A 19519-nucleotide genomic window follows, 5' to 3' on the forward strand; every position below is an offset into this window, starting at 1 on the left:
TTGGGCCAGTGACTCATCTTAGGAATAGCTTGATGTTGGCAGCTCAGGGGGTTTCTAAAGTAGTTACTAATTATTATTATTACTAAATAGCTTTGAGTTCAGCAATTGCTGAACAGGATGGACTGATAGCCCAGGGACTGGGCATTTTGCCAGCAAATAAGGCGAAAAAAATTCTCCCCTCCCTCCCATGTGACAGGGCAGGGAGACCAGAGTCTTCTGACCCCATTGCCTCTCCCTGGAAGAGCAGACCCTTCAGGATATCTCATCTGTGTAGCATGAATTACAGCCACCTTTCAAGGACTCCTGCAAACTGCCCTCAGGCTCCCAGAAACCTCTAAGTGACAGGCTGAGAACCATTGCCCCAAGCCCAGGAGAGGCAAATGACAAAAGGTCTGACCAGGCTGTAGTTGGAGAAGTGTCCTGATGAACAAGGCAGGATTCCTGGTCTGCTGGGGAGTGACTGACAGCTTTGGACAGCTTGTTGTCAGCAGGACTGAGCTTGGCAGGGAAGCACTGAAATCCTGTTTGCCCACTTGCACGAGTTCAGTTATTAAACACATCAGGAATCCCCATCTGTTTTATAAGCCCATCTCTAGAAACATAACCCAAAGCCTGGCTCCTGCAAAGCACCGTTTGCCTTGGAGTGAAGCTGGAGGGAGCTGGAGCTGTGCAAGGCTTTCCTTTTCAGGGTGAGACTCCTCTGTGGATGCAGAACAGGTTTGCTGCAGTCCAGGCCCCTTGCTGCAGTGGGCTGTGTTTATGTACAGGGTATTTGACAAGGGGATGGAGGTGGAGGTGATGTTCTCCTGCTCCCCTTCCCTCACTGCAAATTATCCTCATTGTATGCAAACACTGGAATTTTTGGGTGCCTCTAGAGAGACTTTGACTTTCTGTGTAGAAGCTATTAATTACCTAGACAAGAAAAGCAGAACACAGCCAATTAATGGCTGCTGCAGCTCGGACCTGTCTGTCCGACTGATGTGCTGTGGACTAATGAGCAGCTCCTTTCTCTGGGCCACCGGCGAGCCAGAACTTCTCATCAGTGTTCCTGGGGAGAAATGAAAGCAGCAGCAATGTGCAGGAACGAATAGCTGGAATTCAGTTATTAACCTGGGCTAAAAATTGACTCTGTCTGCTAGTAATTACCTGGAGGATGTTAGGAGGAAGGTCTAGGGGAGGGTTCAGAGCTGGTTCAGACCATCACAAGTGACTGAGGTAGCGTTACCTCAGTTCCCATCCGGAGTCTGGGGTACAGGGTATGTGGAACAACTGCAGTGAAAACCAGAGTGAAATGGGTTAGTTTAAAACAGCTCTGCTCCCAAAAGACTCCCTCCTTTAGTGATATTTTATGGCACAGTTGCATCTCATATATTTTTGAGTACCTTGGTTTACAGGTCATTTAATTTATTTGCAGGCTTCATTTCGGTTCCCTCGGGTAATTCTGTTCCTTTGCACGTGTCTTCCTAGGGAGGCATTAAATTGTGCAGTTTGTCATAATAGTTCAGCTTTTATGCTGGCAGTTGGTGCTCTTCAAAGATCCTCATGTGAAGTTTAGACTCCTGAATCATTAGAGGATCATGAAAGAAAAGGAATAATTTAGAAGGCAAAGATGTTTTGTCGCCTTTGAAAATTGGGAACGTGCGAAAGGAGAAAATGTTTAGTGGTACAATCTGCCTCAAAGAACTTATCTTAGGAACTCCAGAAAATGAATTTCCCTTCTTTATTCAGGATGTAAATAACTGAAAATGTCACTCCTGAGCTGAGTAATTTGTTCAACAAAAGGATCTGGAGGAGATGACTCCCCTCGCTTTCATGAACGTGCCCAAGACATCAGAGGACCTGTCTCTTTAGCAACATGAACTGAAGGGTTTGAAAATCAAATAAGCAGCGTGTTCTGTGCAAAATATATAAATAAATCTCGCAGGTGCTTTGTAATCTGCCTTGCATTTTAAAAGCCTTGTTTGTCTGGGCAGCCTGGGCTTTAGGTTAGCTCCTGGGAGCAGCAAGTGGCCGCAGTGGTGATGTGTTGTTACAGCGACGGCTGTTAATGTGCTGTTTAATGCACTTGGGAGCGTGGCTGAAATTGCCATATGCTTACAGTATCATTGTCAGCAAGGAATTGCGTGGGGTTTTTTGATTTAAACTTGCTGGTGTGTGTTTATTCAACTGAGATTAGAACTGCGTAACAGTTCCAGCATTTAAGTCCATGTTTAATGGAAGAGGGGGGTAGCTGAAGTGGGAAGGATGGTGGTGTATATGTGAGCAGGGAAGAGAGAGAAATGGGGTCTGGAAGTGGGGAGGGAAGGAGCTTTTCCCTGGAATAGGCTGTCTGCACTTGCACTATGGCTCAAATTGCCTGGATCCCATCCCAGGTGGATGTGGCAGCACAGGGTGAATATTGCAGCATGCCAGGCTGCCAGACAGGGGTTGGGCAGAAAAGGAGGAGGGTGTGGTTTGTTCTTTTGCACAGCCCATCTTGCTCCAGCAGATGTGCTTTTTAGTTTTTCAACTCCTGCATTTCTGTATCTGGAACTTTGGGATGGGCTCCCACCACAAAATGGGGCATTTTTAGCAGTTTTTCCATCCCTGGGGTTTTACCAGTCAGTTCTGTTAGTCTGCTTTTGCTGTCCTGCACTGGTTTTCTTATCTGTCTCCTTTTGGATCTGACTGTCACTCCTTTCCTTTCCTTCTCCAGTCCCCTGCCCTGTTTCCCTTTGCAGTCCCAGTGCCCGGGTGGTTTCATGTTTGGTTTTTTTTTTAATTTCCTCTCCAGGCATTTCCATTTGTCTTTGCAGATCATCTTCAACAAAGGCCTTGCGTGGTCTAATTTGTTTTCTATTTCCAGCCCAGACTTAAAATAACTCCTTTGTTCCATGAATGGCCTGTGCATGGATCCAAATCCCACCTCCCCCTTTTTTTTTCTTTTTTCTTTTTTTTTTCAGTGTGGGTTTCTGTTTCACTGTTCTTTGTCACTATCTTTAATTACTTGAAGTGTCCCTTTTGAGGGTTTAGGCAGTCGGTAGCTGTGGGTTGTGTGTGGCCGTGCATGTTGGCCGTCCCCACTTCCCTGGGAGCAGCTTGGGAATGGCTTTGCAGGGCTGTGGGTGCCTTGGCACGGGAGCAGCGATGCTGTTGCATAACAGGAGCAGCTCTGCCATCACGTCCCTGCTGACAGGCTCGCTGCTCAAAGAGCCATGCGTTGTCTGCATGGTTTACCAGTCTCAACTGCAAAATCGGGAGGTGCTTGTGTTTTTTAGGGGGGAATCCAACAATGGGAGTAGGGAGACTAAAGGAGAAGAAGCACATTAGGACTGGACTTGAAAAGCAGAGACTCAGAACGGAGATGTTGGTGCTGACCTGAGGCTGGAGCCATGGCCAGGCTGGCACTTGGTGTGTGGCTTGTGCATTTTAATAAGACAATGTCCCTGCAGCTGGGGAGAGACGGCCAAGTGCTCCTGCAAAGAGAAATGGGTCAATCTTGTTCTTTTAAGCACATACATGTCCCTCTGGGAACCATCACAAGGTCACTTGCAGCCCCTCTGCTGAGGGTTGAGATGTATTTAAAGCCTGTGAAATCCCTTGCAAGTGCTCCCTTGACAAGGAGGAGTGCTGGGGCGGGCGTGCAGATGTCTCAGCAGCTCTTGGGGAATCAGATTCTCCTGCTGTGGGCTGGGGTCTGAGCAAGGGCTGTCAGGGACAGGAATCACAGTGCACAGTCAGCATGTCCTTTCCAGAAGCATCAGGCTGGGAGCAGCTGGCCTGGCAAACCTGCTTTTCGAAACGCTACTGGGAATGGGGCTGGCAAAATCCAACGCTCTGACCTTGCTCCGTGCTGCTGCGGTGCCAAGATCGGTACACAACTGCTGGCAAAGGTTATCTTGGGGCAGAGCTAAACGTGGGTCCTGGGCCCAAAATAGCTTGGAAAGATTGAAAAGGAGGAACACAAGTGGCAAATCCTGCTTTGTGACTTTGGGCAGTGATAGGAGCAGGGCAGAGCAGTCGTCTTTCATCAGGGGTTGGAACCGGTTCTGTGTGGAGCCATGCTGTGGTTGGGAGAGCTGATGCAGCCTGATTGCAGCTATGAGACAGCAAACCAGGATGAGAGACTTCAGCTCCTGAGCTTCTATCATCCCCTCCATGGCCTTAGGGACCGGTTGTACCTTTGTATAAGGGCAACACCCTGCTCTGAGCAACTCTGTCATGGTGCTGCAAGGTCCCTTCTTCCCCCAGATCTGCTGCTGTAATTGCGTGTGCATCCGCACCGTTGGTCAGGCAAGGAAAAAATCTGGTTCAGAAGTCATCTGGACAGAAGAGAAGAGGGAGGAGAGCTCTGCCAGTGGGTGAGCTGGGGAATGGGACAAGAGCTGTTTTGGGTACTGATGTTGGAGGAACAGCTGAGGAACCTCAGGGTCTGACCATCATGTTCCAGGTGCTGCCAGTCTGGCTGGACTTCTGTGCTCTCCAAAGCAAGGCAAATGTTTTAGGATCACATGCAGGTGGAAGCTGTGATCCCTGGGGTTGAAATAACCTCTCCTTCATGCCACAGAGCTCAGGATGTGCCTGATCTTTCCTGTTGACCCCATGCAGCAATGTTAATGTAAAACCTCTGCTCTGCTGTGATTGAGCTGTGGGTTACCGGGCTGCAGACATTGACATTGTCATCTTTGTTGTTCTGAATAGAGCCCGAAATCTGTGGCAGACAGCCTGCTTTCCTCTTGAAAGGACTTTGTAGATACAGTACATACAAATATTTGTGTATAATGTCAACTGTCTTCCAAGAAAATTTCATGCACATATTGATTGAACAAATCCATTAACGTTGTGGTGCATTTCTTAGGAACGTCTCTCTACCCATTTTCATTGCATCTTAATTATTTCTGCTTCCACTAGTCCTTTAAGGCAAGAATGAGTAAATCTCTTAGCTGCTTTTCAGGTCTGGTTTTGATCTAGAGCTGCACGTCAGTGGGGTGGGGGCTGGCGAGCAATGAGCTCTTCTGTGCCACACACAACTGGGTGCTGGGGTTTTTTATGTATCATGGTTGGTTGGACTCTTGGAGGTGGATGCTACAGCTTGGTATTAATTAAACATCATTACAAAGGTCTCCTTAACTTTTATTTCAAAATACACAAGTTGACTGGAGGATAGAAAGCTTTTATTTCTTGTTTGAGGAGGAAAATTGTCGTCTATTTAGCATTTGATTAAAGATTACTTTGTTGTTTTCTCCAAAAACTGCATCATTTAATGCAATTAAATATGAGCTTTGTTGTCAATACTCTTCAGTTAAATGCACTGGTGAGTGCCAACAGCATTTCTTATTTGCCCTGTCTGCGTGGTGTGGTGGTACTAGTTTTTGCCTTTTAATAAGGGGTTTTGCAGTCATTTTGTGGGCTGCCTCTTAACGTCTTCTGTAGACCATCCATGGTCCGTAGACCACAAGTTGAGTAACATTACTCTGGACTTAGGAAACAAAATATTCTGTTAATCTTATTTCAGCATGTCCTTGCTTTAAAAAAAAAGAAAAAAAAAAAAATAGAAGTGCATTTTGAACTTGAGCCATGTGTTTTCATTGGGATCTTTAAGACTCCTCTGAGAACGGATGAACCGGTATTTTCTGTGAGCTGGGAGTGTCTTGTTGTTCTCACCTTTCAGATAGATGAACTAAGGCACGGGGTAATTACAGCAACTGGCCCACATTTGTGTTGTGCCAGTGAAGCCAGAGACCTCATCTGGGAGTCCTGCTCTCCCTGAGGAGTCCAGAGCAAATCAGAAAGGGTGTCTCTAACTTTGAAGAGCAACAAGTGTGTTGAATGGTGTTAATTAATTTTTTCTTACAGCTGGATTTAATTGCAAACCCCTTCTTTTAGACCTGCAGGGTCCTGCCAGTATCAGTGTAGGTTCTGCTGTGGCAGGGAGCTGCACTGAAGGTCCAGGATGGAGCTGTACAGCCCCATGGGCTGGGAATCCATGGGTGACTGCAGGTGTTGTGGATTCCTGTGTGTCCCTCTTTTGGATGTGGATGTGGCTGGCTCTGTGCTGGGCACCCCACGAGCACAGGCTGGGGGACACTGCTGGGTGCTGGGGTGTGCTGGCAGAGCTCCTTGGCAGTGTGGGCCAGCCTGCAGCAACTTGCTGTGGCTTGTAGTGTGTTTGTGTGGTGTGGATTGGGAGAACAGGTGATGGGGAAACAATTCTAGATGGTAAATGGCACGTGAAGAGGAGGAACAGGAAAGCAGGGTGGTGGCAGGGGGAGGATGGGGGAGTTTTGAAGGTTTCAGTAGTGGAGCAGAATCCTGTGAGTCTTTCAACAGGTGAAAATAAACAGATCCAGGAGGTTCCATAGGCACTCACCTCCTCCACAGGATCGTGTTGTAGCCCTGATTCTGGTTTTGGTGATAACCTCCTGTTCCTAATCAGAGACCATAAATCTCCTGGTACCTAGTGCTGTAATGGCTAATGCAGGTCTATGGGTAAAACAGCCTCAGATGGAGACTCTAACTGGGGGGGGGGAAATACCTTTCCTGTGAGACAATGTCTGTTCTTCATCAAAATCAGTTGAGAAAGTAAGAGCTAAACAGTTTGATTTTAAAGATTTAAAGAGCCTGGCTGCACTCCCTCTCTTACTTCCATTAATCTGTTCCTATTGTTTGTGTGCCTCTCTTAAATATAATTAATAAAGAGTTTTGGACGCCTCAGTGGGTTTTGTTGGGAATAGATGGCCTGGTGATGTCCCAGCTGCACCCAGTGAAGGGCACCAGTGCATTCCCTGCAAGATGAGCTCCCCCTTTGCTCCCCAGTGAGAGCACCCATAGCCTTTTTGCCTGCTGGTCATGGACCCTCCTCCCCAGAGCAGGGCTGGGCACATGGAGTGTAAAAATGGGAGCTGAGGTGTGATCTGAGACACCTGTGGAGCTGCCCCAGTGCTTTGGTGACCTTGTTTGGCTCCAGTCCAGTCCTGCTGTGGTGGAAACATCCAGGGCCTTGTGCTTGTGCTGGGATCTTGCTGGTGACCTGCTGTCTGCAGATGTGGAAATGCACGGACAGTGCTTCTCTCCTGCTCGCAAGGACCATGTGATTTTTACTTTTGTCTTCCCAGGGCTCCTAACAAGAGGCTTCAATAAAGGCAGAAGTGGTTTGCTGCCCTTGTTAGGGAAAAATCCTTTTGTGCTCCTGCTAGCTTGTGATTAATGCAGGACACAGCTCACAGACACACTGGGCTTTGGTGCAGGACTGTTTTATTGGCCCCTGTATTTTCATCCTGTGTCTGTATTCCTCCAGTAGGCAGTTAACTTTTTTTCAGTTGTACAGACCAAGGCAAAAAAGCTTTTAAACTGTTTTAGAGCTCGATACCATGTGGCTTTGCACCTGGTGCTGTGTTTTAAGCTGAAGAGTTTTAAAAAAAAAAACCATCCCATTTCTTTTACTGTAGACAGCTGCCTCAGCATGGTTAGATCTACCTGCTGTGCTTCCAGGAAGCCTTGGCTTGCTGGGTTGGAGTGTGTGTGTGTGTGTGTATATATATATATATGTATATTTAAGATGTCTGAGTTTGATTCTGTTATTGGGAAAGTACCTGAAATTACTGCAGATCCTGCTGAGCTTTTGGAGCCCTCGAGAGCCCCATGCACGTGTCCTTGGCAGCTGCAAGGGAGGGTTTGCCCCTAGAGCAGCACTTGGAAGATCTGGAAAGGTGCTGGTGTCTCCTGGGAAGGTGCTGCTGTGTCCCTGGAGGGTTTTGAGCCACATGCTCCTGGCACAGCCCCCAGCTTAGGGTGGGAATCGGTGATTAAAATCCCATCCAGTCGGAAGCACGAGGGGAAGTGGGACAGTCATACTGGAAGTATAACTCGGCGTGTTCTGGGTGCCTCTGAATTCCCCCGTGTGCACAGGGGCTTTCCTGCCCCGGGTGGATTGCTCTGAGCACACCAAGCTCTTGCATGGGGAGGTTGGCTGGTGTGGGATGAGGGTCCAGCTGCTCCCAGGCCACCGGTGCTTCCTGGGGTAACAGGTAAGGTGTCCTGGGGCTCAGCAGGGATATGTGGGACCAGAACTGGGGGGAATCCCAGATGTTATGCAGGGAGTGAGCTGAAACCAGGGACACTGGTTGTGCCTCTCACCCTGCCTTGAGAGCTAAACCTTGTCTTTTTCCATTTTTTCACTTGGTAAAATACCTTTTTCAAAGAGACTCACCTGACCCTCATCAGGAGCGTGCTGATGTCTGTGTGTCATCCTTAGGCTTCCTGGGGATTTGCTGAAAAGATGATTTCTGTAGTATTTAACCTCTGTGTGAGAGGGTCTCCCAGGGCTGCCTTCCCCTGGCTGCCAGGGACTGTTGCCTTGCTTTGGTTTATTTCTGGCTGTGAGGCTCCATCGGTGCTGGCAAACCAGTGAGGCAGCCCAGTGCCTGCCTGCAGCAGATAGCGAGGGGTTTATCAGCTTGGGCTCATCTGTGGTCTCATAGGAGGGAAAAGAAATAGAAAAGGAGAAGCTTCCTCTTTCTTTATTCTTTTTTTCCCCTCCTGCTTTCCCACCCCCTTTTTGGTTTTTGTAGATGCCAACTGCTGTTTCAGTTGAAATTGCGTTGGCTGGGGCTGGCTGTGCTCCCCAGGCACAGAGACCACAAGTGTGGGGAGAGGCTGCTGGGAGCACTGGAAGTTTCTTTTGCTGTTCCTGCTGTGCTGCTGGAAGATTTTGATACTGCCAAAAACCTTGCCCAAATCCATACACAGCACGTACCTGCACTGGGGAGGAGGCGTGCGAAGCACTGAGTGGGATGGAGAATGGGAGCTGGGGCTGTCCCTGCTTGGGATCCTGATAACATCCCCTGAGCCAGGCAGGCAGCAGTGGCAAATTATGCTTTGTGTAAATAACTGTGAATTTGAGAATAGTAGTTGATGCACCTTACACTGACAGCGATGAAGGGCAGCATTTAGACCTTTGTTACTTTTTCATTGTAATCCAGACAAAAAACAGGAGGCTTAAAATCATCACCAAGCAATCAGTAACTTGTAAATCTCCCCCTGGGGCCAAGACCTTCCCACTTTGTTGGTTTTCCTGATTTTGTTGCAGCTGCTAAAGGAATTGCAACAGGTGCTACAGGAGCGAACATGTGGGTGTCAGGGGTGTTTGTGAAAATACCCTGAGGGCTGTGGTGTGTTCTCTGGCACCTGGTCCCTATCTAAAGGGCTAATCCAGGTAGCACTGGGTGTGTGTGACATGCTTTAGTCCTGGGTTTTATTGTAGCTTCATGGATGGGCACAGCTGCAGGCGAGGTCAGTGCCTGATGTCCCTCCTGCCATTAGATCAGGGGGCTGCAGAGGTGGCCACAGCTTGGAAACAGCACTGACACGTGAGAGTGTGGATGTTGAAGGGGATGGGCTGGGGAGGGACCTTGTGCCTTTTTGGACCTTGTGTTGAAATGCCAAAACTCTAGACTGTGTTTTTGGAAACTGAGTCACCCTGCAAAAAAGCAACCAAGAGACTTAGAGATCAGCAGGACCCAAAGAAACAGCTGGCAGTTTGGCTTCCTGGTCCTGCTGGTGGTGGGTAAAGGCTTTCCAGGGAAATTGGGTGGGATAAATTCAGGAAAATTGTACGTTTGGGCTTCCTCTGATGGGAGTAACCTACAGAGGAAGCTTAGCAGTGGGGTTTGGCAAACGGGGCTGCTGGGGAATTGCGAGGGCCGTGAGGTTTTGGTGACGGCCCAAGGCCTGACGCTCGGTTGTCTCCTAGGACTGCGGCTGACTGAATTTTAACCTGCTGCTTTCCCATCTCCCTCCAGCTATTGCACCGCGTGGAGAGCACACACACGATGAAGAGGAGCTCTCGGCTCTCCTAATCCTTCGTTGGTGATTTGGAAGCAGCCAGCGCCGCGCCCGTTCTTCGGCCATGTCTGGCTCCACGCAGCCCGTGACGCAGAGCTGGCGCGCGGCCGAGCCGCGCTACCCCCCGCACGCCATGTCCTACCCGGTGCAGATCGCCCGGCCACACGCGGTAAGGCCAAGCCTTTCCTTCCCTGCTCCCGTGGGCTGGGAGCCACCTGCGTGTCCCCAGTGCTGGGGCAGCGCTTCAGCTGCGCCCGGCTCGGATGCGGCTGTTACAGGGAAATCAGACCATTTCCGTGCCTGTGGTACAGGATTGCATTGTTCCTCTCTCATGGGATCCTCTTTTGTTTCTCCATGTGGTGCTTTCAGTTTTTCTCTCTCTTTCCAGCCTTTTCCTAAGCACTTGCTGTGCTCGTGGGCTCTGGCTCATCATTTCTGAGCAACTGTGTCCGTTTGTCCTGCTGGCAGGAGCACCCTTGGTTGGGTGCAGCGTCCAGCCTGGGTGGGTAAAGGGGAGGTTTGACCATTCTTGTGGAGCAGGAGCATGTGCCCTTCAACCCTTTTTGGTGTGGCCTTTCCTTGGCACTGAACCACAAGGGAAGAACCATGCTCTTCCATGTGTGGGCTCACTGCTTCCCAGGGAACCCAGTCCTTGCTCCTCACACCCACAGGAGAGCTCTCCTGGTTCCCAGGCAAACGGCTGAGAGTGAATGTGCCTCTCTGTTAGCACACCTGCCTCTCTTTCTGCAGCTCTCCTGGGGAGCAAGAAGATAACTGAGCTGCTGAGCTTTCCATTTTATCCTTCCTCCCACCTTAGTCTTGACCTGTAATCTTTTCTCTTCTTGGATAAAGGCATAAGATGGAGATGATCTTTTTTTTTTTTGGCTCTGTCTTGATGAATGTACCAGAACTCATAGAAATTAACTCACCTGGATCCATCCTCTCTCTGCTGTCTCACTCATGCCTGTGTTTGCTCATCCCAGATGGGTGAATGTTTTCAGTTTAAGCCCTTAACAGAAGAAATTCTTCTTAGTGGAGCAGCTTTAGTCAGCTCAGGCTGCTTAAAGGAATCCTGTTAGGTGCTGGAGTATGTCTCACACTTCCAAGGGTCTTTGGAGCTGCTTCTTGGTGGATCACAGTGAGGTGGAAGGTGCCTGAAAGGCAAGTCAGGGAGGAGACCTTGTCTGGGGGTTACTTCTGACAGTGACAGCTACTGAATGGTCACATTCAGTCTGTGCTGGTTTCAGTGTTCATCTCGAGAGCCTGGAAACCCATGAAATGCCAGTGAAGGGCCGAAATTCCATTTTCCCTCTTTGCCTAGCTTCAGCAGAGTGGCACAGGGAGCAGAGCTGGAGATTGGAAAGGCTTTGAAATAGAAACGTTAAGGAGGGCGCGGGACGAGCTCTTGGCTGCGTTTGCTCTCTCATCTACATCGCTCGGGGCCTGCGTGCTGCTGCACAAAGAAGCTTTTCATCCTGGCTATGAGACACGCTGACCTGGTTCGATTTATGGGAGCTTTGCTTCCATCAGTGTGAGCGTGTTTGTTTGGGGGCTGGAACATAACCAAGAGCATTTGTCTCAAAAAGAAAATCCCGGTTCTCTTTTTATCAGAAACCCGAGCGGGAGGAGGATGTGACCAGGTGAGCACCATCTGCAGTTGTTGCAAGACTGTGGTTTAAAAGCAAACCAAAGGAACCTCAATCTGCAGTGTGGAGACCGATTTAAAGAAGAGTGCGAATGGCTCCTGCCCTTGGGGTGCTGAGCCCTTGTCTCCTGCAAAATCCCAACTGCTGCAGCAGCAGGATGAGCAGGGCAGCTGTTTGCAGTGGGCTGGAGCTGGGGGTTTCTGCAGCCTGCAGGTTTTGTTGTGTTGTATTAATGTTGGAAGAAGTCGCTGGCATTCGCTTCTAGAAGCTATTTTTACAGGCGCACGTAATCACCCGAAGTTCCGCGGTACCTTTTGGGTGTCTGGACGCAGGAGAGGTCCGAGCTGAGACTTTTTTTGGATGGAAAGGCAGAAGGTTCCTCTGGGCAGAAGCGTGCCAGCCGCACACAAGCGAATGCACCTTGCCTGTTGCTGGAAGCGTGTCCCTGCACGATCCGCCCCGCCGCTCTCAGCTGTTCACAAACACGTGTCTCTTGCTCGGCGGCGCCGTGAGCTGGAACCTGGCCATGGCTCTGGGGCTGGAGCTGATCTCTGGTGGGATTGCTTGGGAGAGGAGAGCCCAGTTCCTTTGAAGTTGCTGCGCTGTTTAATATTAAAAGTCAGCGGTATTTGCTTGCATGTCTTGGCCAGGTCAGTTTTGTCATGGGGTGTGTTTGCACAGTGAGGGCTTGTTTGGAAGAAACCAAGAGAGGCCAAAACCAACCCGACACTAACGTGTCTTGCATCTAATTAAATTTTGGTTCTGGTTTGTTGCGTTCCAAGACATCCTTTCCTGAGAATTGGGAATTCATCAGCTCAGGGATCCTTATCCTGGTGGTGGAAACGCCCTGGGTCACCTCCTGGGCGCGTGTGCAGGGCTGAGCACAGCAGGGCTGCAAATGCTATTATAATATAAATAAATAATCACAGCTCAACTGTGACGGTCGCACCCAGGGAAATGCGGCGCGGTAGGAATGCTGAGCTCAGAAATGAGCCGTGACATTATTTTAGGCTTGGAGACACTTTATGAAAAGTGATTTAAGGGATTGCAGCTGTTTGATTTCACAGATGAGGCAAGTGAGAGGGGATGCTGTGAAGGGGCAGGAGGAAATGGAAGCAGGCTGAGGGATTTTTCTTCTCCCATCACATAAAGCCCAAGGGAATATCCAACAAAACAGGGAAAAAATTGTATTTCAAGTAAACAAACAGAAATATGCTTTGTACATATGGGCACCTCCTCCCAGCAGCCTATTCCACGAGCTACTGCTGAGTTTGGAGCTGGCAGAGAAGATCCAGTACCGGTTGAGTGAGGATGTTTGTTGTCTGGTTTCACTCTGGTTTGCCAGCTTTGGGCAGGGCTGTGAACCCGTGGGTCTGACCCAGACTGAGCTCTCGCCAATGGCTGATGCAGCAAACTTCCTCTCCCACAGGGTAAGCAACATGCTCGGGTATCTTCCTCCTCTTCTTCCTCACTGAGAGATATCTTGTCCCAACAGTTGTCGGGAAGGTTGGGTGTGAAAATGGTGCAAAATTTTATAATGACCCTGGATTTAATTCTGTCTTAGTAGACAATGACTTGCAAAAAGCTTTGACAAGTCAACAGGTTTTTAATGGGAAGAAGGAAGCTTAGTGAAAAGGTTCTGGTTTGTTTGACTTTCTTGAGGTAAAACTAAAATCTCCAATAATCAGCAGTTTCTTCTTAAGGGCACGGAGTGGTTCTTGGCCAAAGTGCAGGGAAAACATTTCTGTTTTCCATATTCATTAGCTGTAATGTTGGGGTGCGCAGTTGACTTCTGTCATGTTCAGCTTGGAAACAGAGGAATTGTTTGAATGCTCCATGACCTTTAGCTAAAGGTGAAAAAACACATTACTTACGCTCTTAACCTTCTAATGTGTCCAAAGTTCATGCTCTCTCAAAGGAAACTTTCGCATGAAGGATATTCATTTTCAGGCAACCTGCAGATATTTTCTGTAAACAGATCAATTTTCCTGTGTAGTGCACATCCCCCTTTCTTTTTAAAACCTCTTCATGATCAATATCCACTGGGAACAGAAGGGTTCCCCTATTTTCTTCCTGTGTGAATCCAGGTTCTTGCTGTGACCTCCTTACCTGCCTTCCTCCTCCTGTTAGTGCCCTGACATTTCAGAGTAGGAATGGTGTGGCTTTGCATGCAGGCTGAGCTTTCCAGGAGGGTGGTATCAGGTGCTGGAGATGCTGGGGGTTGGGGCACACAAGGTGTCCTCAAGCATCAGCCTCTGACAAAACATCTTTTGCTTTTGGGGTACTTTTATGTACTAGAGATGCTAAACAGGATTAGGGATTGGTAGGATTGGGGTGTGTACACATTCATATGAAATTGGTGCTCCATCATCACTTCAATTCCCCTTTGTAAGCACTTTTCCCTCCCTACTAAACAAGAGGTTCGTTTTCTCTTCTTCCTGCGGTTTGCCCCCATTCCCTGCACACAGCTTCACTTGGGATGGAAAGGTGAGCTTAAAGCCCTCTTCAACTCCTCTGCTCCAGCTTTGAGACCATTGTGCTTTCCCTGAGCCACCTCTCCTGCCTGGGAGCAGCTCAGTGGTTCCTTCATTAAACTCCCCATTTGCAAATCAGCCCTTGTGCAGTCGCGTCCCGGCCCCACGGCTCGTTTGCTTTGGCCCGTGATAAATAACTTCCTTGTCTGTGCCAACCAGAGACAAGAGGTTGGTGCAGACTTGTGTGTTGATTTGGTGTCCAAGCCAAAAGGTGGCCTGGGGGGAATCGAGTGCCTTCCTTGCCCAGACTCCTCCTCCCAGCAGCTGGAGCAGGGCGAGTTAAATGCAGTGTGCTGCTGTGGAAGGTGCTGGTGGGAGGCTCTGGAGATGGCAGGAGCTCTCTGCTCCCTGTGGTGACACGGTGGCTGTGGCACAGCAGTGCCAGGTAAACCTGCACAGGGCTGCTGTACTGTGCCTTGCTGCTGCTGTGTTGGTTTGCCTTGGAGCAGTTATTCACACTTTTCTCTCCTGGCACCAAAATGCCAGTCTGTGTCAGTGGTCCAGGAACTGGTGGAACAGAAGTTTGTGGTGGACCAGCTCTGAGCACAAAGAGCAGCCTCCTGCTACCAGCTGAGTGAGGGATCCTGAATTCTGCCTGCTGGGCTCCAGCTAATGTTTAAAGGAATGACCTAAAAATAAAATACATACCTTGGAAATACTGACTGTGATCAGGTCTGTCACGAGAACTCGGTGCTATCTCTCTTGAGTACCTTTCCAGAGACAGATTCCATTAGCTCTGAGCAGCTCAGTGGTGGATTTCAGAAAATTGGCTTTCTGCTGTGGGACTGGGAGAGCATGGAGGTGAAAGAACAGGACACCTAATTCCCTGCCTTAGGGTCCTCCCTCCCATTGCTGGGAAGAAGTTGGCTTACAGCAGTTTGTATTTAAATCTTGTTTTCCCTAGGATACAGCCTTTATCCAAAACACTTCTTTTACTTCAAGCTACAGTAAACTTCTGTGGTTGCTCCCTAATCTTCTTTTTGGACATGATTTGATGCAGAAGGTGATGCTTTGCTTTTGGTTGATCTCAAGATTGTAAATCCACAGGGGAAGAAAGAACTTTGATTGCTTATGTGGTTTGGCAAAGCCACTAAAGCCACTTCTGGAGCCTTCTCCTGTGCTTCAGGCCTGACTCTGATTGCACTGCCCCACCAGCCCCTGGAGGCACCTTCTGCAAGACTGGGGACTTTTGCTGGTTGTCATTGTCACAGCATTTATTCAAAATACTGAGTAAGTGAAGGATTTGCTGTGGAGGTGTAAGGAAGAGTAGGGGACATGAAAAGCTAAAAGATTCCTGCGTGGACCTGCAGGTCGATTGTGGGTCTTTATAGGAGTAGGAGGTGTTGGTGGCCTGTGCTACAGAACAGACATGGTAATGAGCTAAATGAGCTGGTGCCTTTTAAGGTGGAAGGTTTGGGTTTGTTGTGTGAAGAGAACTGCTCACCCTGGATGGGTGTTGATGGTTTCAGGAAGCACAACACCAGGCTGGAGGAAGGGCAGACGGGTCATTCCCAACTCAAAGGCGCCTGGATGCGACTGGGACAAAAGTCTTGTGATGGAGAGAGGCTGAAAAGCAGCACTGTAGTGGATGTGCTGCTGCTCTGTGGGCACCTCTGGCTGCTGGGGAGAGAGGGTTGGCAGCTGGCTCCAGCACCCGGCACCGGTCAGATGACCGGGAAGCCACAACAGCTGAGAGCTGTCCTCACTGAGACGTGACTTCTCCATGAATGGAACATTCAGACAGGGCAGCCAAGCACCACTGACAGCCCTGCTTTGCTGGAGAGGTGGGGAGAGGGCATGGAGAAGGGTGCAGTGAGGGGCAGCTGGTACAGACACTATCAGTGCTGGCAGCAGCCGTGGCCCCGGTGCAGGGGTGGCAGCAGGAATCGATGCCTTCCAACAAGGGGCCACGCGCAGTGTGGTCACCTCCTAAAACAAAAGGCCAAGTCAGCAGCTTCTGAGAGATGGATGGCAATGAGACTGCCTTGGAACAATGAGGACATTTGTCTTTTCAGCACATGTTGCATCCCTGTAGGCAAGATACAAATGCATGTATTCAGCCAGGTTTTTATTACTGACCTTATCTTCAACGGGGAAGCTGATTGTGGAGGAGTTATTGTTTGGTTTATGTTGTTGATATTATTTTCTTAAATCTGCAGTGAGCTTCTCACAGGGTTTTGGGGAGGAGGTTGGGCAGACAGCTTTGTGCTTTTGGACAACCTGTTTGGATCACTAATCAGCTCCCTTTGCACTTCAGAGGAGGTTTTCAGCAGCAGAGGATGGTTCTTCTGGGCTGGGGAGGCTGAGCATGGTGGGTTTTGTCCCACACTGGTCCCCTCACAGCCCAAGCTCTGTCTGGACCTTATGCTCTGCTACCACCCTGGTTTCTCCCAAACTTTTCCCCTTCCTCTTACCTTTGAGAGTTGGCTTTGGGAAAAATTATTTTCTCCAGGCGAATGCTACAAAGTGCATTTCTCGGTCTGATGAGCAAATGCTGTGCTGCCAGTGCCAAGGGGTATCCAGGCACCAGAGAACTTTTCTTTTATTGCTAAAATAGGTCATGCTCACTGCTGGCAGGAAGAGATGGTAGGCAACTTCTTTTTCCAAAGTCGAGGGTGTGCAGAGCAGGGATGGACAGCATCCCCTGTCTGGGAGAAAGCCACCAGAGTGGTGACCATGCTGCTTTGTCCACCCCACAAATTAATTGCTGGATGAATTGAGGCCCTGGCATGCTCCATGCTGGCTGTGTGGTTCTGGGGGTGTGGGAAGCTCAATAAGCCCCACGCTTCCCCAGGGAATGGGGTGGCTCTGCAGTCCAAAGCTGTGTGGTCATGTCTTGGACACCGTGCTGGGTTGCTCTGGGCCATGTGAACCTGCCAGAGCAGCAGCTCTGAAGTGTCCAGCTGTGGCTCTATGTACCACCAGTGCCACGGTCTGGGGGGCACCAGCCCTGTGCCATCACCCATCACTTCCCCTGTGGTTAACAGCTCCCAGAACAGCACACGAGCTGCTCACGAGCAGCAGGGACAGACCAGGCATCCTTTGTGAGATTAGATAAGGGCCAGTTCACGAGAAGTGAAATAAATAGGGGTGTTTTGGCATTGTTTTTTCTCGCTATTTGTGCCACACCATTATGAATTGCTCTCACTGAATGTTTCAGCAGAAACAGCACAGTTAGAAAATACAAATTACTTGCCATACAACCCTGGGTGAGCTTGTAAGGAGCAGCCCTCATCCATGGCGGAGGTGGTGAGGAGCTGGCACGTGCTCCTCCAGGAGTGTGTGCAGTGCCCAGGCCTGTTTGTCTGCCTGCAAGGACAGTGTGGGGCAGTGGTCTGTCACTGGGTGAGCTGTGCTGTGCCGGGGAGCTCCGCAGGCGCGGCGCTGCCCGCAGCCGATGCCGTGATTCGAGGCGGCTGCGGTGCCGGTGCCGCGCTCCGCCGGGGAGCCGGCTCAGCTGGCGGATGTGGTGGCTGACCCCAGGCTGCTTCCCCTCGGCGTCACGGCAAAACAAGCACCGGTGGTTTTTAAGCAGAGCTGTCTTACACCGAAACTCGGCGGGGAGCTCCCGGTTGCTTTCTCGGTTGAGGACGTGGTAAGCGACGAGGACGGATGTCACGCTTTGGGCTGCTGGAGCTGTGCTGCAGGTTCTCATCTGGCTGCACTCTAGGTCTCCATGGGCTTGCTCCAGAGCTGTTTTCCAAGGAAGCCAAAAGCACTGGGTGTTTGTACTTGTTTTTCTGCTGGTAGGAGGAAGAGAGGAGGAGCAGTTGGCCTTTCTGTTGCAAGACCATCTTCAGGCTTCCTTTCTGCAGGCCTCCCATCTCTGAGGTCTTCTCCTCAGAGGCTAATTCTTGGAGCTGTGGGAAGGCCATCTGGATGGAGCAGTCGGTGGATGCCTTGTCTGTGTGGATGTGTTGGTGCTGGAGCTGGGAGTGCAGGGTCAGAGGTGCTGTTGGCTGTGGCGTGTCCTCCAGGTCAGCACCTGGGGGTTCCTTCCAGCATCGCTCTCAGACCTCCCCTTCTTCCTCCTGGTTGGAGATCAGGCAGCCAGGACCCAGCAGCTGCAGGCAGGGAAGGAGAAATGAAGCACAGCAGCAAGTGCACGTGTCCAAAACAGAAAGCGAGAGAGGCAGAAGGGCTGTGCGGCTGCCTGCAGTTGTTGGCTTAGTCTGGGGGTTACCCTGAGCTCGGGGACGGCACTGAGGAGTTTGCTGGAGACTTTATGGTAGGTAAGGCAGCAGGCTGGAAGCTTTAAAATAATTTTAAAAGGTGGGGGTGGTAAGGAGGCTTCTTCCTTTTTCGTTCCATTGGGCTTTCTCTGTGCTTGCCGAGAACTTTTCTGTGACACTGTGTTCAGGAGCATGGCTTTACACAGTTCAATTAGCAAATCTGAATGAGCCTGGCAGACTCAGGTTATTTAGGGTAGAAGGATTTACCAGGAAGGGGATGGAAGCAGTGTTCTGGGCACTCCCAAATCTAGGGAAAGCACAGAAGCCTTGAGACTCGGGGTGTTTTCCCTGGCTCTCCCTCCCAGCACCCCACACAGGAGCAGCAGAGACGTGTCCAACTTTCCTGGTGGGCAGCAAAGGATACTTTCAGAGCCTTAGGCTGGGCCTAAGTACCTCTTAAGCCTTCTGCATGAAGAACTGTGTTTTAATTTGGCCACTTTTGGGTCTTCAGCATTTCATTTATCTAAAGGTTTGCCTGGTGCTGCCCTGCTCTGCTGGGGTGGCTTATGGTGGTACTGGGGTACCCTCAGTGTCTGTCTGGCCTTGGCAGTGCTGCTAGTGCTGGCCTCCTCCACCCAAATCTGGTTTGCCAGAGCCCCTGACTAGCCATGGTCTTTCTGCTTCCTTGATTTCTGGCATGACATTTACTGAATTCATGAAATCCACAAAGCTTCCCAAGGTACATGCGTGTGGGAGCACCTGAACCACAAGGAACAACAGGAAAGTTGATGTAAAAGGAAGAAAGTCCTTACTGGAGGCAGCTGGAGATTTGAAAGGTCTGGAGAGGGTGCTCTGGCAAATCAGCAGATTTGTGGGGTGGGAGAAAGGTTTGCAGAGGGCAGGAAGAGATGCAAAGAGAGGGAGAGGAGGAGCAAAAAACTAGAATTGAGCAAAACCCAGCAAAACAATGGAGAGGAAAAGGAGCACGTGTAGTTTGGGGCTGCAGGGTTCTTTAGTTCTTTTATTTCAGGTGTTTTGGAGTTGCCAATGAGCAGGTGTTAGAAATTTGAGGTCAGGGTGAGGGCTAAATCACATTTTGATGATTCAGTGGTGGAGAATTCAGGTGGCACCCACTGGGTGCTGCTCCTGTGTCTGTGTGGAAGGTGCAGTGGTGCTGGCAACAAGGTGCCTCCCAGCAGGTGTCTTCAAAACTCTGCTAGAGAAAATTGAAGCCTCTTTTGAATCACAGAATTATTTAGATTGGAAAAATACCCATAGAATCATCAAGTGCAACCATTAGCCCAGCACTGCCAAGTCCACCAGGCAGTTTGAAGGCAGCTCATAA

At 49.8% G+C, this 19519-nt stretch overlaps 1 protein-coding gene across 10 annotated transcripts in view; it reads left to right on the plus strand.

Moving 5' to 3' along the window:
• The window catches only part of NCOR2 (nuclear receptor corepressor 2), a 225921-nt gene that overhangs the window by 60367 nt on the left and 146035 nt on the right, over positions 1-19519 (plus strand). For all 10 annotated transcript variants that reach the window (XM_015644014.3, XM_015644018.3, XM_015644019.3 and 7 more), the window contains exon 2: positions 9780-9991. In XM_015644014.3, coding sequence (XP_015499500.1) covers positions 9887-9991 — 105 coding nt within the window. In that variant the 5' untranslated portion in view covers positions 9780-9886. The remainder of the gene's footprint in view (positions 1-9779; positions 9992-19519) is intronic.

Source organism: Parus major, chromosome 15 (assembly GCF_001522545.3).
Source record: "Parus major isolate Abel chromosome 15, Parus_major1.1, whole genome shotgun sequence".
Taxonomy (NCBI): domain Eukaryota; kingdom Metazoa; phylum Chordata; class Aves; order Passeriformes; family Paridae; genus Parus; species Parus major.